Source organism: Carica papaya, chromosome 4 (assembly GCF_054855325.1).
Source record: "Carica papaya isolate Zhongbai chromosome 4, ASM5485532v1, whole genome shotgun sequence".
Classification (NCBI taxonomy): Eukaryota; Viridiplantae; Streptophyta; class Magnoliopsida; order Brassicales; family Caricaceae; genus Carica; species Carica papaya.
In genome coordinates, this window is record NC_142312.1 from 7,241,944 (window position 1) to 7,258,994 (window position 17,051).

The 17,051-nt window shown below is 39.6% G+C and overlaps 1 protein-coding gene across 1 annotated transcript; it reads right to left on the reverse strand.

The window, feature by feature from the left end:
* Window positions 1–10,712: 10,712 nt before the first annotated feature.
* LOC110822260 (sphingomyelin phosphodiesterase) lies at window positions 10,713–16,645 on the reverse strand. Its single transcript, XM_088217667.1, has 4 exons — window positions 14,994–16,645; window positions 12,229–12,375; window positions 11,653–11,769; window positions 10,713–11,562 (listed from the first exon to the last, which is right to left on the reverse strand). Exons 1-4 carry the CDS (start codon window positions 16,488–16,490, stop codon window positions 10,951–10,953), a joined length of 2,373 nt encoding a protein of 790 aa, XP_088073793.1. The 5' UTR covers window positions 16,491–16,645; the 3' UTR covers window positions 10,713–10,950.
* Between the last annotated feature and the right edge of the window lie 406 nt (window positions 16,646–17,051).

Genomic DNA, 17,051 nt, shown 5'->3' on the forward strand with positions numbered 1-17,051 from the left:
ATAAATGTGTATAATTAATTACGCATTGCTAATGGAGCCAGAACCGAAAATTGTTCTCTGTTGATTTCTGTTAATTTATTTTATAGTTTAAAAGTATGATAGTATCTTATTTATCAATTTTATGGTTTGAATGCATGTATTGCTGCCTTATGTGACCACTGTTTAGTTGAAAAATTAACATAGATTGTATTCCCTGATGCATGTTTGTTTGCTTATGTGATTATGGTTGATTTAGAAAATGGGACTAACAGAAAACGGAAAACGGGAAAGTTGTGTGGGAAAATGAATAGATGAAGACGACAGCCTTACTGAATATCCTGGGAGATGGTGGACAGACCGGGTATATAAGAAACCCTACCGTGAACATTGTCTCATACCGTATGGGGTATGGAGACAAGATAATTTAGTACTCATACCAAACGGGGTATGGGAACGACCCACTTTACCCTCATACCGGACGGGGTATTGAAATTTAATAATTTGGCACTCATACCAGACGGAGTATGAAGACGACCCGTAATTGAGATTGTTAAAGAAAATGGTTCGCGTGTAGCGGGAACATCCCTATGAACCCTCATGGATACTAGTAGGCTGGTGGCAAAAGTAATAATTATTGTTTAGTTTATTGACGATGTATATAGACTTATGATATATGTTATATTGCTGATTTTACATGAAATTACGATCTGTACGATATTATTGTCTACATAGGTTGTTTTTACGAATTTCACTACGGTAAGTGAACGGTAAATGATTTTATTTTTACTAAATGTATTGGTTTAAATTAAGTGCTCCATTAGTGTTTTGATTTTATACCAACATTTACTTCTGTATCGGTGATATAGTTTGATATCCTTATTGGGCTAGTGTACCTCATCCCTTATTTAACAATTTCAGATCAAGAGAACCAGATTCTAGAGCTCGATCTGCAGGAGGATTGCGAGTAGATGCTAGATTTTCCTAATTTTTCGCTTATTTCCCTATTTCTTGTATTGTTTTCTGTTAACTCAATTTCGCAGCTCCGTTTGGTTCCTTAAGTTATCGTGTAGGGAATGTAAACTTTGAACATTTATTTCGTCGTACTTAAGTTATAATTTATTTTCTTTGGATATTTTTGGGGTCGTTACAGTTGGTATCAGAGCTGCGTTCCTCGGACCTATTCCTTACATAAAATTCCTAGGGAACACTAAAACAATGGATTATCACTCAACCATTACTTGTGAAATGCAGGTACAGATAGATAAGTCCAAGAGGAAGACCCCCACTAAACTGAGGAGCTTGGGATGGCTCGCTTAGAAAAGATGTTGACTGGATATTTGAGATGCTGGAGAGACTCATTGCTGCCCTACAGGACCTGGAGAAAAGAATGGGGCTACTTAACCCTCCCTCACTACCACAGGTTGAGCCACTCCTACAACGAGAGGATCCCGAGCCACCCCGGTACGACCCTGTTCCTCCCAGTACCACCCAGCACCACCACAATATGATCTGGTGTCCCAGCCACAATACCATCTGGCATCACTACAATATAATTCGGTGCCCCCACCATATTAGCAAATACCACCGCAGAGGCACCTAGTCCATCCTCAGCATGGCCCAGTCCCTCTTCCACGGGACCCAGCTCTTCCCATGATCGACTCAAGCTACATAGAGAGGTATAAGAGATTAAACTCATCTACTTTTGCAGGGGATCCTCTTTTAAAGATGTCGAGTACTGGTTAGTAGAGACTGTAACACCCAAGTAAAATGAAATTTTATTTTATTATTTTTATTTTTTATTTATTTGATTTTTTATTTAATTTAATTTAATTTAATGAAAATAAAAATAATAATAATGATAAAATTGGGTAAAAATATTATTTGGATTTAATTGAAATTGATTTTGGGAAAAAGGGGTGAAAATTTGGATTCTGGGGTGTTTTTGAAAATAAAATAAAAAACCGGGGGTCAAAACGCAATTTAGAAAAGTTGTGCCACGTCAGCACCACGTCAGCGGCCCGATCAGCAGCCCTGGCCAACCAGGACGCGCCGCGTGGCAAGGAAACGCTGACCAGGGGACGGGCCATGTGGGTGATCCGCGTGCGCGCGATCGGACGGCCCAGATCCGTTCCCGCGCGCACGGACGACCCAGATCAAACGTGCGCACGGACGGCCCAGATTCACGCGCACGAACGGACCAGATTCAATCAGGCACGGACGGCCCAGATTGCATCGCGATGGACGGTCCAAATTTAATCCCAATTAAATCACGATCGAACGGTCCAGATTAAATCTTGATGGACGGTTGAGATTAAAAGGCAAAGGGTATAAATAACCCCATCCACACCTGACCACAAAAACCCTAGCCGCCAGTGACTCGCCGGAGAAGAAGAACCAGACGCCGGAGGAGCCGACCGCCGCCACCCGCCGCCGCACCGGGGAAGTTTCTGACCGCTGATCGAGGTAAATTTTCTCCCCCTTGCTCGTTTTTCGGTGCTGAGTCCGCCTATGGCCAAACCGGAGCCAAACCACTGGCCAAATGGCCAGAAAACCCAGTCGAAGCCCAGCGGCGCCGCCGCGCCCCTCCTCAGTTTTTGCCTCCGATGAGGCCCTTCCCGGCCTCCGTTCGATGCAAATTTTATACTACTGTGATCACCGTTCTTTTCTCTACAGGTTGATTGGAGCCAAACATCAAAACGCAACTCACACTGGAGGAGCCACCGCACCCGAGAGCACCACCACCGGTAAGTTTCAATTTTTCGTAATTTTTTGGCCCACCGAGGGCCCTAGGGTTGTTTTATCGCAGTGACCGATGCAAGTGTAGCCGAATTTGGCCGAAAATGACCGAAAACGGCCAACCCGAGGCGAATCGCTGCCGCAAGCGGCGGCGCCGTCGTCGGAGCACGGCGGAGCCGTCGTGCCGGAATTGCGATATTGGCCGAAAGGGGCCCTAGGTCTGATTTGGGATTTTTTGGGACACGTGCAGGTACCGATAGTGCATTTCAGTTTTCCGAAAAAAATTCAGAGAAATTAGGGACAGCCTGTAGGCGCACTGTAGAGTCGAATTCAGACTCCGAAATAGGTAAGGACCCCTCACCTTATTTCCTATCACAGTATTAAAGCTAAATAAATAATTAAACTGTACTGTGTGACTTTATAGATGTATAATTGATTAAGGTTGCCAATGGAACCCGAGTCTGATACAGTGTTGGTCTGTTATTGTTTGATCTAATTTTCAATATTAAATGCAGCATGATGTTTGATGTAATTATGTTATGGTCTCGTATGCATAAATCATGGTTTCTTTTATTATGGTTTGTATTATGGTGAACCCGATATTGTGTTGTCTTGTTTGGTGTCCATTACTGGTTTACATGTTGTGTGTGATTGGATGATTGAGATCAAGAAAAAATGCAAAAGGGTTATGTAAATTGATAAATGGATAATGTGGACAGCCTGACTAGATATCCTGGGAGATGGTGGACGGACTGGGTCCGTAGGGAACCCTACCGAGAACGTGGTCTCTCATACCGGATGGGGTATGGAGACCTTATGTGTTTTGGCGCCCATACCGGATAGGGTATGGGGACGGCTCGTTTCACCCTCATACCGGACGGGGTATTGAGGTTCATGATTTTGGTGCCCATACCAGACGGGGTATGGGGACGCCCTTGAATCAAGTTGTAATGTTAATGGTTCACGGGTAGCGGGGACCCCCTATGGATCCTCATGGATACTAGTAGGCTGGTAAAAGAGGAAAAATATGTTGTTTAATGATTGAAATACAAAGGCGTGGTAAGTGTCATGTTATAAAGACTATATGATTTCATGATATTATAAGGTTATTATTTTCACATGTTGTTTTCATGGATCTCGCCGAGGTAAGTGGACAGCAAAAGATTTTATTAGTGATAAATGAATTTTTTATAAATTATGCTCCATTGGTCATTTTTGTTTTCTACTCACCTTTACTTCCGTGGCGGTGAGATAGTGTGATGTCTTTACTGGGCTGGTGTAGCTCATTCCTTATTTAAACATTTCAGATCAGGAAGACGTTGTTCCCGAGCCCGTTCCGCAGGAAGATGGCGAAGGGGACGCCTAAGGACTTTATAGTTTTATTTATAGTTTTTATTTCGAGTATCTCTCTTAGTTAGTTTGTTCCTTCATGTTTTGAGTACGTTTTGGTTATTGTGTAAGGGATGTTAATTAAAATTCTTATTAAGCTTTCGCATTTGACATTTTTAATACATATATTTCATTTAAATTTTTGGGGCCGTTACAGAGACAGAGAAGGCCTTCAAGACCCTCGAAGTAACCCCTGAATAGAAAGTCACTCTTGCTACCTACATATTAGTGGAGAAGCAGACTGCTGGTGGGAACTCAAACAGACCACCCTGCCTGTTCCAGTTACTTGGGAACAGTTCTTGGTGGCTTTTCGTGCAGAATACCTTTCAGAGCATCTCTGACATCTAAAGGAGATGGAGTTTGTACAATTGGTCCAAGGAAATATGACTGTGTCAGAATATGCTCACAAGTTTCTAGAGTTAGGCCGATATTCCCCTAAGACATTGTTGGATGAAGGTAGGAAGGCTAGAAGGTTCGAGTGGGGTCTCCACCCAGAGATCAGACAGCAATTGTTTGTGCTGGAGCTCTGGACTTATTTGGTTATTCTGGCCAAGGCACAGTTAGTAGAGAGGAGCTTCTGCACCTTCTCTCAGGCAGTAGGGAAACTCAGACCCTCAGCTCCACCCCGTAGACCAGCACCTACTACGTCTGTCCAACAGAACAAGAGGCTCAGGCTGATGATCCAGGTTCCTCCTCAGGTTCTAGTGGCAGGACGCGGTAAGATCTGTCAGCATTGTGGTAGGGATCATGGGGACCGACCTTACTATCGCCTCAACAACATATGTCACATATGTGGTAGTGGCCAACATTATGCGATGGAGTGCCCAAGGAATTAGAATCAAGGTAGACCTCTTATCCAGAACAGAGCTTACAATCTTACCTAGTAGGATGCAAAAGCCAACCTGGACATAGAACATGGTATGTACACTATCTGTAACTATCTTACTCATGTTTTGATTGATACTAGTGCATCACATTCATTTATTTCACCTATTTTTGCATCAAAATTTAATGTATTACATGATAAACTTGATTCTGTGTTGTTTGTGTCTACTGTTGGGAGTATGACACTATTGGGTAAAGCTGTATACAAAGCCTGTTTCATAAATATAGCATATAAAAAATTGAGTGTGGACCTAATAGAATTAGACACAGGGGACTTTGATATAATTTTAGGAATGAACTAGCTAGCGGCGTATCACGCCACCATAGATTGCTTTAATAAGAAGGTTGTATTCAATCCTCCTAATGATGAGCCATTTACAAATTAATAAAATCATTCAGTATTTTTTTCCTTACGGTAAATTTTCTTATTAGCAAGTACTTTAACCTTACTGTTTTCTCTAACTAGGCAAACCCAAGAAAGAGATTTGTATTTAAGGGATTCCGGTAGTCCGAAACTTTTCAGATGTGTTTCTAGATGAATTACAGGAAATGTCAGTTGACAAAGAAGTCGAATTCACCATAGACCTTCAGCCAGGTACCCAGCCTATTTCAGTTGCTCTTTACTGCATGAGCCGTGTTGAGATTGAAGAACTGAGGAAATAGATCACTGAATTACAGGACAGTAGGTTTATTCGACATAGTGTGTCCTCTTGGGGTGTTGGAGTCACCTTTGCTAGAAAGGAAGATGGGACATTGAGGTTATGTATTGATTACAAAGGTTTGAACAGAGTCACAATTAAGAATAAGTATCTCATTCCCAAGATTGTTGACCTCTTCAATCAATGGCAGGGTGCCCAGGTCTTCTCCAAAATAAACCTGCATTCAGGTTACCATCAAGTAAAAATCAGGATAGAAAACATCTCCAAGACAGTCTTTCGAACCTGGTACGGACACTATGAGTTCCTAGTTATGTCACTTGGACTAACAAATGCCCTAGCTATCTTCATGGACTTGATGAACAGGGTCTTCAGACAATTCCTGGATCAGTTTGTTATCGTGTTCATCGATGACATCTTAGTTTATTCAAAAAAGAGAGAGGAACATGCTCACCATCTAGTTTAAGTTTTACAGGTTCTTAAAAAAAAAAGTTGTATGCAAAGTTGAGTAAGTACAAGTTCTTGCTTGAACAGACTACCTGGGACACATCATATCAAAGGATAGAGTGTCAGTGAACCTCAAAAAGATTGAAACAGTACTCGGTTGGGAAAAATTAACATCAGTTAAGGAGATTCGTAGTTTTCTAGGGATGGTGAGTTATTACCGCAGGTTTGTGGAAGAGTTTTCTAGTTTAACTGATCCTCTGACTCAGCTCACAAAGAAGAATGTCAAGTTTGAGTGGAATGAGTACTATGAAAGAAATTTTTCGGAACTAAAGAAGCAGCTGACTACTGCACCAGTATTGGCCTTGCTGAGTGAATCGGGTGGATATACAGTTTACAGTGATGCCTCCTACCTAGATTTGAGTTGTATTTTGATGTAGCATGGGAAGGTCATAGCCTATGGGTCCATACAGTTGAAGAGTCATGAAAAAAACTATCCCACCCATGACCTAGAGCTTGTCACAATCATACACGCCTTGAAGATTTGACGCTATTATTTGTATGGGAAGACCTTTTAGATCTATACCGATCACAAGAGTTTGAAATATATATTCACTCAAAAGGATCTCAACATATGTCAGATAAGTTGGATAGAACTTCTCAAGGACTATGATTGCGACATCTTGTATCACCTGAGTAAGGGCAACGTGGTAGCCGACGCACTCAGCAGGAAAAGTGCAGGTATATTAGCCCAATTGATGGTTTTAGAATGCAGGTAGATATGGGCTGCACAACAGGTAGGGCTTCAGGACTTGAGAAGAGTCACATGTTTGGACCACCTGGCCATTCAGCCTGAGTTAATCTAGAGAATAAGGGAAGCTCAGTCTGCCGACTCCACCCTAGCAGCCCTCAAGAAAGATGCAGAACAGGAAGTTAACTCAAAGTTTCGAGTCTCCGCCGATAGGTTGTTCAGATTCCAAGACAGGGTGTGTGTTCCAGGTGACAGTGAGTTAAAGAAAGACATTACGACAGAGGCCCATAGCTCAAAGTTTGTCATGCATCCCAGAAGAACTAAGATGTACCAAAGTATGAGACCCCGATTTTGATGAAACGAGATGAAAAGAGATATAGCTGACTTTATTTCTAAGTGTTTGTTATGTCAGCAGGTCAAGGCAGAGCATCAACACCCAGACGGGCTGTTTCAGCCATTACCGATCCCGGAATGGAAGTGGGAACATATCACCATGGACTTCATGACAAGGTTACCTAAGGCACGCTCAGGACATGATGTCATCTGGATAATTATTGACCGGCTTACCAAGTCTTCCCACTTCTTAACCATCAGGATGACCGATCCCTTAGATAAGTTAGCAAGAATGTATATCCGGAAAATAGTCAGACTATATGAAGTGTCAGTGACAGTAGTGTCCGACAAGGACCCTAGGTTCACTTCTCGATTTTGGTATAGCTTTCAGCAAGCTATGGGAACGAAACTGTCCCTTAGTACTACATTCCACCCTAAGACAGATGGACAGTCATAAAGGACAATCTGTACACTTGAGGATATGCTTCGAGCTTGTGTCCTTGAGTTCGGGGGCCATTGGGATGACTATCTACCCCTGATAGAGTTCGCCTACAATAACAGCTACTAAACGAGTATTGATATAGCTCCGCATGAGGCGTTATATGGGCACTCATGCAGATCACGGATTTTTTGGGAAGAAGTGGGTGATAAAAAACTGTTCGGCCCAGATCTGCTAGAGGAGACTACATCCAAATTAGTTAAGATCAAGAAGAATATCCAGACGGCACAGAGCAGGCAGAAGAGTTATGCGGACACTCGGATAAGGGATTTGGAATTTGAGAAAGGTCATCGGGTGTTCCTTAAAGTCACACTTTTCAAGTGAATCAGTAGCTTCGGTAAGAGGGAGAAATTGAACCTCCGATTTATTGGACCATTTGAAATCTTAAACAGAATTAGTACCGCCGCCTACAGACTAGCACTGCCTCCCGAACTTTTCAAGGTCTATAATGTGTTTTATGTATCCATGCTACGCAAGTACAACCCGGACCCCTCTCACGTCTTGACCTACGATCCTTTTTCACTCCAAGAGGATCTGTCCTATGAAGAAGTACCGGTCGGCATTATAGATCGAAAGAGTAGATTTCTCTGCAATCGAAAAATTCTCTTTGTAAAGATCATATGGAAGAACCACACACCAAGGGAGGCTACATAGAAGTTAGAATCAGACTTTAGAGTCTAATATCCCCCAACTATTTGATTGAGAGTGAGATGGCTGGTCAGTAGGCCTGATAAATCAGGACACGCCGCGTAGCAGCAAACGCTGACGCGGCGCCACAAAGGAGGCCACGCGAGCGATCTGCGTGCCCGCAATCGAATAGCCCAGATCCGTTCCCGCGCGCACAGACGACTCAGATACGTTCCCTCCCCAAACGCTATCGGACTGTCCAGATTTATTTCTTATTTAATCGCGATCGGATGGTTCAAATCAAATACAATAGACAGCCCATATCAAAACCAGACGGATATAAATAACCCCCATCTACACCAAATCCTAACCCTAGCCGCCAGACCCCCTCACCGAAGAAGAAGACCCAGCCGCCGGAAGGACACCGCTGCCACCTGCCGTCACACCGGAGCTTTTTCCGTCTACCAAAAAAGGTAAAAAAATTTCTTTTTGCTCGAAATTCAATTTTAAGCACAACCATGGCCGAATCGGAGCAAAAAGATCGACCAATTGGCCGAAAAACATCGGCAAAGCCCGGTGGCGCTGCCGTAAAGAATTTCACAAAACGTCTCCGATGAGACCCTTCCTGATTCCTATTTTGTGTAATTTTTCTACCGTTGTGATCACCATGTCCTTCTCTACAGGTTGACTGGAGCAAAACACCCAACTGCAATATGAGTTGGAGGAGCCACCGCACTGGAGAGCCCAACCGCCAGTGATTTTCAGTTTTTTGTATTTTTTCAGCCAACCGAAGCCCTTTAACGTATTTTCTCACAAGGATCGATGCAGAATCGGCTGAATTCGATCGAAAATGGCTGAAAACAGACAACTCGAGGCGGACCGCCGTCGCCGAAATTCCAAAATTGGCCAAGTAGGCCCCGAGACTAATTTTGGGTTTGTTTGGGACATTTGTAGATATCATTAGCGCGTTTTAATTCCCAAAAAAAAATTCAGGGAATCTGAGAATCGCCCGTAGGCACAGTCGAACAGCTTAGCATTTCGGGTATTAAATCGAGTAGGGATCTCTCACCTCATTCCCTATCATAGAATTGAAATTTAAATAAACAATAATATAATATTTGTGCGAATTTAATAAATGTGCATAATTAATTACGGATTGCTAATGGAGCCAGAACCGAAAATTGTTCTCTGTTGATTTTTGTTGATTTATTTTACAGTTTAAAAGCACGATAGTATCTAATTTATCAATTTTATGATTTGAATGCATGTATTGCTGCCCTACGTGACCACTGTTTAGTTGAAAAATTGAGATATGATTGTATTCCCTTATGCATGTTTGTTTACTTATGTGATTATGATTGATTTGAAAATTGGAGACTAACGGAAAATGGAAAAGTTGTGTGGGAAAATGAATAGATAAAGATGGCCGCCTTATTAGATATCTTGGGAGATAGTGGATAGACCGAGTACATAAGAAACTCTACCGTGAACGTTGTCTCATACCGGACGGGGTATGGACATGATAATTTGCGCTCATACCAGACTAGGTATGGGGACGGCCCGCTTTACCCTCATACCGGACAGGGTATTGAGGTTTAATAATTTGGCACTCATACTGAACGGAGTATGGGGACGGCTCATAATTGAGATTGTTAAAAGAAAGGGTTCGCGTATAGCGGAGACATCCCTATGAACCCTCATAGATACTAGTAGGCTGGTAAAAAAAGTGATAGTTATTGTTTGGTTTATTGACGATATATATAGATTTATGATATGTATTATGTTGCTGATTTTACATGAAATTACGATCTATATGATATTATTGTCTTCATATGTTGTTTTTACGAATCGCACTACAGTAAGTGAACGGTAAATGGTTTTATTTTTAATAAATGTATTGGTTTAAATTAAGTGCTCCATTAGTATTTTAATTTTATACAAATATTTACTTCTGTTTCGGTGATATAGTGTGATATTCTTACTAGGATAGTTTACCTCATCCCTTATTTAACAATTTTAGATCAAGAGAACCAGGTTCCAAAGCCCGATCCGCATAAGGATTGTAAGTAAATGCTAGATTTTTCTTATTTTCTGATTATTTCCCTATTTCTTGTATTGTTTTTTTTTTTAACTGAATTCCAAAGCTCCGTCTGGTTCTTTAAATTATCGTGTAGAGAATGTAAATCTTGAACATTTATTTCGCTTCCGCACTTAAGTTATAATTTATTTCTTTTCAATATTTACGGAATCATTACATTAATAATTAAATTTATAAAACTATCTTCAACTAATTAATTTATTAAAGAAAATAAGTAATTTTAAAAGACAATTTATTTATTAATTCTTCAGTTAGTTTTTTTTTTTTTTTTCTTTTTTTCAAGTTATAGAACAATGGTCAGCGGAAATCATTGAGTAACAACTAACAAAAGAAAAAATTTTAATCAGACGGAGTAGAAAACTGACGCAAAATCACCTGTATGCTTCCTTCTAAAGCTGCAAATACCGGACTTAGTTACAAGAAGGCAACAGAAGTAAACGCAGCAAACCCTATAACCAAACTTTTCATGGAAAAAAAAAAAAAAAGAAAAAGAAAACCTATGCATCTTCTATACCATCTTTCCCCTGTATCATTCACCAGTACTAAAACTGATCTAACATGTTATGAAACAGCCAAATGCTCTCTTCACTATACTAAATACAGAAACCATCAGGAAAACCATCACCAACTTCTTTGATGCCAAAACCCGAAGATTTAGCCTCAAACCATGCCTTCTCATTAACCTAACTACAGTTGTACCCAACATAAGAACCCAAGATACGACAGCTCGTACTACTACCTTCACTGCTTCTGCCGGTCCAGTCACATTTTCTACACCTTCTGACACCTGCACATAAGATAACTTTGAGCTCACATCATCTTCCTCCACTTTGTTTAGCCCAAGACTTTCATTCAGCCAAACTGAAAACAGGACAAGCAGCTTGACCAGCCATGCCACCTCGTCCTCAGAGATGGGGCGCTTCATCCAATCCCCCTTGTATTTGACATCTAACATTGCTCGATTGCCAACTCTTCTGGGCTTGAATATTTCATTCCGTGATTTCGGGCATTCAACTGTCTCAGGTGAAAATGAAATTGGCTTTATAGTATGGCCACCAAAGAAACAGCTCAGTTGTGCTCTAAGTGCATCTATAGATCGAAGGTTCTGCACAAGATTCTTTCCAGATGTGGCTTGAAACTCAGCTTCTGCACGCAAAATAAACAACTGCAACAGAAACACAGAAGCTAAGGGCCTCATAATGGTTAAGTAGCAAACATTAATTTCCAAGACTTTAACCAGTAAGACTATGAAAACCTGAAATAGTTGTTGTCCGCCATCTTCTCCATCATTAAACAGTTGCAAATCTTTATTCCAATTTTGATGCAAGAAAGATCCATCAGCATCATTCTCACATAACCCATCCTCCCAGTCCTAGTTCACAGTCAGAATATCATAAAGGACACAACATCACAAGTTCAATGGTAAATGGCATCATGTTACACAAGCCTTTCAGCAGAAAAGAAATGCATGATGAGAAACATCACGCTTCATAGAACTGCTAGGGGTGTGAGAAACAAAGATCTAGTTAAGGGAACATAAACAACCAAAATTTCTATGAGCTTTGAGGAAATAGCATGCTTCGCAACAAATCAGGACGTTCAATTAACTCCAGCATGGACATGGAATCTATATCTGATGTCAGCTTTTTTCAATTTCCACGTAATTTCTTTTAAATTTGGGCGTATTCAGTAGGATGGCCTCTCCAGTGTCATCTTATGTCTACATGGGTATTTGAGGTGAAAGATCTACGTAATATTAAACACAACTTTGAGTTCATACCAAATTCGAGTCATAAGGAAAACAGAGAAGACAAAGAAATGAATAATATACCTGCAACTGTTCACGAATAGATGGAACAAATCTAGACAAACTGTTAAGCATCAATTTGCTTGATTCAGATTGTCTGGAATGAAAGACAGTGTCAATATCCTTTATAAGATTTGTAAGTTCTTTTGATGATGTCAATATGCTCATCACCTATAAAAGAAGGAAAAACATGAGCCCCATTTGAAAACAGTACTCGGCATTAAGTCAACTAAAGAACCAAATAGTCCATTGCCACAAGATCTGCAATCCAAATACATGTTCTCAGCACCTAATGATTTGTCAGGGTGATTTTTCAAATCACATAGAAACTACTCATATCAGAAAGAATTGTCCCCAATCACAATATATATTTATATATAATAAAAGGGCAGTAACATTTCCAAGTGCAGATTTTACAGATGCCATTTGATACCTCTTTAAATCCAGTGAGCTGATTGATTCAGTAAGAACACTGTAACTTTATAAAATACAAGATTTTTCCTATTAATCCTATAAAGGAGGTAGCCAGAATGTGAGATGTTGCAGAAAACCTTGGATACATAGAAGAACAGAAGATATAACGAAAGGTTTTGGAAGAAAAGTATATTGAGGAAAATTGAGGAAGTACTAAATCATGTCGAGGTGAAACTGAGAACAAGTTATCTGGAGATATAAGAATTTTTTTTTTTGGGTTGAAAGTGGGATATAAGGAAAAGTGATGGCAAGAAAGAGGTGTGGACTTCAGATGGTATAGGAAGCAAAATGCAAATAGACAATCTTTCTAGGAATATTTTATTTCAATTTAGATTTATTCACCATTTGTTCTTTGCAGGCTGAATTACATCAGTTGACTTCAAAAATAACCAGCATGATTCTTTGAGGTGGAGAACAGGGAGAAAAATGAAAGGAAATTTTGATCAAAAGCTTCAAAATATTGGCTTTATGTATCACAAAACATATTTATGGTGGATTTTAACAAACTAGAATGATATCCATACAGGTTAAATCAGAAATTTTGTATTATCTGTGTTTGCTTCTATCCCTTCAATCCAGACCGTGCAACGGATTGAATTAAACAGCTTTACCAACAACGTCAAGCCAGAGCTAAAACAAACTCGAGTTTGATGGCAAATCCAAATAATTTTTCCTAAATAGTTCAAACTTTCTAATGAGCTTAATAAAATTACCTACTATTTGCATGCTATGACATCTGTGAAGCCTATTCAGTATAAATTTTTACCTTAACAACATATTGAAAATTAAATTGTTAAACATAAATCTAAGACCCTAAGCATGCATTCTTAAAAAAAATGGAAATATTATGTATTTTTCATATCCCTAAAGGAATTAAATATATCCATCTAATACATTTAACCTATATAATTTAGTTTATTAAGATCATAAATGTAATAGATTTACTTCATGGTATGCAAACATAAACTTGTGAACATACAAACAGTCAAAATTAATAAGTTGATGATGCAGCTTGTAAGATGTCATTATGAATAAAAAAAATTATTGAAGTAATAAATTTAGTAAATGAGGTGGCAACATAAGCAAACATATCTATATACATACAGAAATACATAATACATATTATTAATCAGCCATATCAACTAATATATCTGGATTCATTGAATACTTACTGACATCAAAATAAAACGGTGCAGAGGCAATTTTCTTTATCATTGTTACCATACTATTAGGCCCCGTTGTTTATACCACTTTGAGCAAGTATTTACAATCATTAGCCTTATATAGCCTTCACTCAAATACCTTGGAAAAAAGTAACAGGTTTGGTAACTTAAGCTATTTGCTTATAAGCATTAAAGATAGTATAATAAAATCTCAAATGAAACTAAATCCAAAGAATGTTTCACATGAAAATCGAAATTTAAATAGGAAAACTTATAAGCATTATCACGAGAAAAAACCATAAGGATATATAATATTGGATTGCATGACTGAAGGCAAGCAAATTGAGTATTAACATTTTGAGAGGATATTCAATATCAATTACCATCACGATATAAAAGAAATTCATATTAAATAGAAGTTTCATGCACATGTATTGGGAAATAAGACCCACCCACTACCTAAAATTAAAGGAGAAAATTGCTTTTAGAACTCCATTTTTAGGTTAGTCTCTAAACTAGTTTTGTTACAAGAAATGCATGCAAATATTAACCATCCAAAGATTTTCATTCTGCCAATCAATGGAAACTTGCTCAACTAGAATATATCAAGATGTCTGTTACTCTCATTTATGAGCCGACAGCTGAACTTCAATTATTTAGTCATGTATAACAACTGTATCCAAAATATTCCCAATTTGCATTTCCTTAAGTTATAAACGCTTTCAATTAGCAGCCTGTAATCAGTCAATCCAAAGCATTATTTCAATCTCCCTACAATATATATGCCCTACAGTACATACGCACCTAGACAGTAATCTAACCTAAGCACAGACAATTAAAAAAAAGTGAGCTGGATCAATCTGATTAAGTGTACTGACAGTTATTCCACAGGCCAATTGTCGATCTTTTTTAACTATAATTGTACTCCGCATATGACCTGAATATAGTGGAAACGTTTTTCATCATTAGGTTAATTTATTAGAAAATATTCATGATAGCATGCACAAACAGAAGTAAAGATAAAGATACAACGAACAGCAAATTACAATGGAAAGAAAGATCATAAACTTCTCAGCAAATTACCTTAATGAGCCAAGATAAACACACAAAAATTTCTCAGCACCATTTAAAAGGGCTATTTAAGTAACAAACCTTCAATACCATTTGGACAATTGCTTCGGGGTCAATATGAAGAAACTTGTGAGCAAACACTATAAAATGTGTAACCAAAGAGCTGTAGTATAGGTAATTAGACAACACATATCCCTGCCACAGATATGAATATCCCAAAGCCTGAGATCCAGATTCCTCCTTCCTCACGTTCTGAGCTGACCCACTGACAACCTCATCAAGTGCAGTAAAATCATTCAAACTGATCATCCAAGGTTCCATATAAGAAACCCAAATCGAAAACACTTCAGATACGTTCTTGATTGAAGTCTCCATAGGACAAAACAAGAATGTCCTTAGTATAAACCTATACAGCGGCCTCTGTATCCATGAATTCCAAGCACCTGAAACAACATCCCTTGACTTCACAACATCGAAAGAGCCAGAACATGACATCTTCCACCTCGGACTTGAACTACATTCAACATTATTTTCAAACCCATCAGCTCTGGCAACCAAGCTCAAATTAAGATATTCCACAAACAACTTCACCGCCTCTCCTAACCCACTAGTGGGGATGGTCTCCCCCAGTACTAATCGGGAGGGAAATGAGACACCAAAAGATTTGCACACATTAACTGGCAATGGTGAGAAATCATTATCAACCAGCCAGTAATGCACAAATGTATTGACCAAAAACTCTGCTCGCGAAATAATAGATCCATCATGTCCACTAGCGTAGTGCAAGAGCGAACCATACGACTGATGTACACGAAAATCTAAAACAGGCACAAATGAACGGAGATATGCAAGTAAAAGCCGTATATATAGATTACACTCCAATTTCCGTTCAGGTTCCCGCTTATTAACGCTTGAAGAGCCTCGAATAGAATATGTCCAGTTCTCTAACCTGAATTTCTTGCTCCGCTTGACGGAAACGGAGACCAAATTCTCCCTATTTCCTCTACAAACAGGGTAATAGGCGAACCAAAACATGTAATACTCAAAAACATTCAAGTGGATTTGACGGAATGAACCATTAATAGAATCCTCTCCAACTTTACCTTTAAACAATGAGCATATAACGGATAAGATGCTGCAATCCTTATCCGTTGAGAGCATGAACCGGGTCCACTCGGGAAGCCTTTCAGTGGGGAACACGTACTTGACCAGAAACAAGCTATCCAATGCGGAGATTGTGCTCATCAAGGTCCCTTCAGGGGAGAGCAGAGAGAAAACTCTGGCAGCTAAGTCTGCGTCATCGGATAAGAGGACCGTGTCAATCCAGCCGTTGGCTAACTGCGATTTGGGTTTGGCGGGAGATGAGGTAGCATCATTGAAGCCGAAGAGCTTGCAGATTAAAGGAGGGAAAGTGACGGAGAAGAAGTGACGACATTGATCGGGTGAGTGAGAGTGCAAGAAGGATTCAATGGAAGCGCATGCGGAGGAAATTTCCTGTGGAGTGGAAGAGGAAAGAATGATCGATGTGAGGTCCTGTGATTGAGAGAGCGAATCTGCAGTGTACGAGTGAGGCAGCATGGTTGGATGTCGTGAGGCGTATATCAATTTAGGAAATTAGGGTTAGAAACTGTTTAGTCTTTTGCAGAGAAGGAAATGTAGAGAGAAAGAGCGAGTGGAGGAGAGGAGGCCGGGTAACGGAGCGGTGAGGGTTTTGAGAGAGGGTTTAAATGGAGGAGGCAAATGGCGCCTTTTTATGAGGAGAGACGAAGAGGACACGTGGCGACAGAAAAGGAGACTTCTGCAGGCTACGGTGGGGAGATGTGGGACCCACTCTGATTGCTGATGTGGCTGCGACGAGGAGAAGTCGCTGGAAATCTGGCTATGTGTGGGGCCCACAAAGTGGGTCCAGTGGCCACCTTCTGTCTCTTGATATAAATTTCAATTTCTCTTCTTGCTTTTATTTTAAAAGTTTCTGTTACGAATTTTTTAAGATAAAATGAGTAAATAAATATTCTTTATATCTCTTTCAAGTTGTTTCAAACTAAGACGGTACGTTCAGTACGTTAAATGGAATATATATATATATATATATATAATGTAATCATTTATATTTATTATAATTAAAATAATATCGTAATT

Bases quoted from the DNA above. Each gene is read 5' to 3' on its own strand.
- LOC110822260 (XM_088217667.1), bottom strand. From the start codon at position 16,490: ATGCTGCCTCACTCGTACACTGCAGATTCGCTCTCTCAATCACAGGAC. The intron at 12,376-14,993 runs GTTTGTTACTTA...CTTCTTTTATAG, and splicing joins TTGTCCAAATGGTATTGAAG to GTGATGAGCATATTGACATC. The intron at 11,770-12,228 runs GTATATTATTCA...ACTGTGAACTAG, and splicing joins CTATTCGTGAACAGTTGCAG to GACTGGGAGGATGGGTTATG.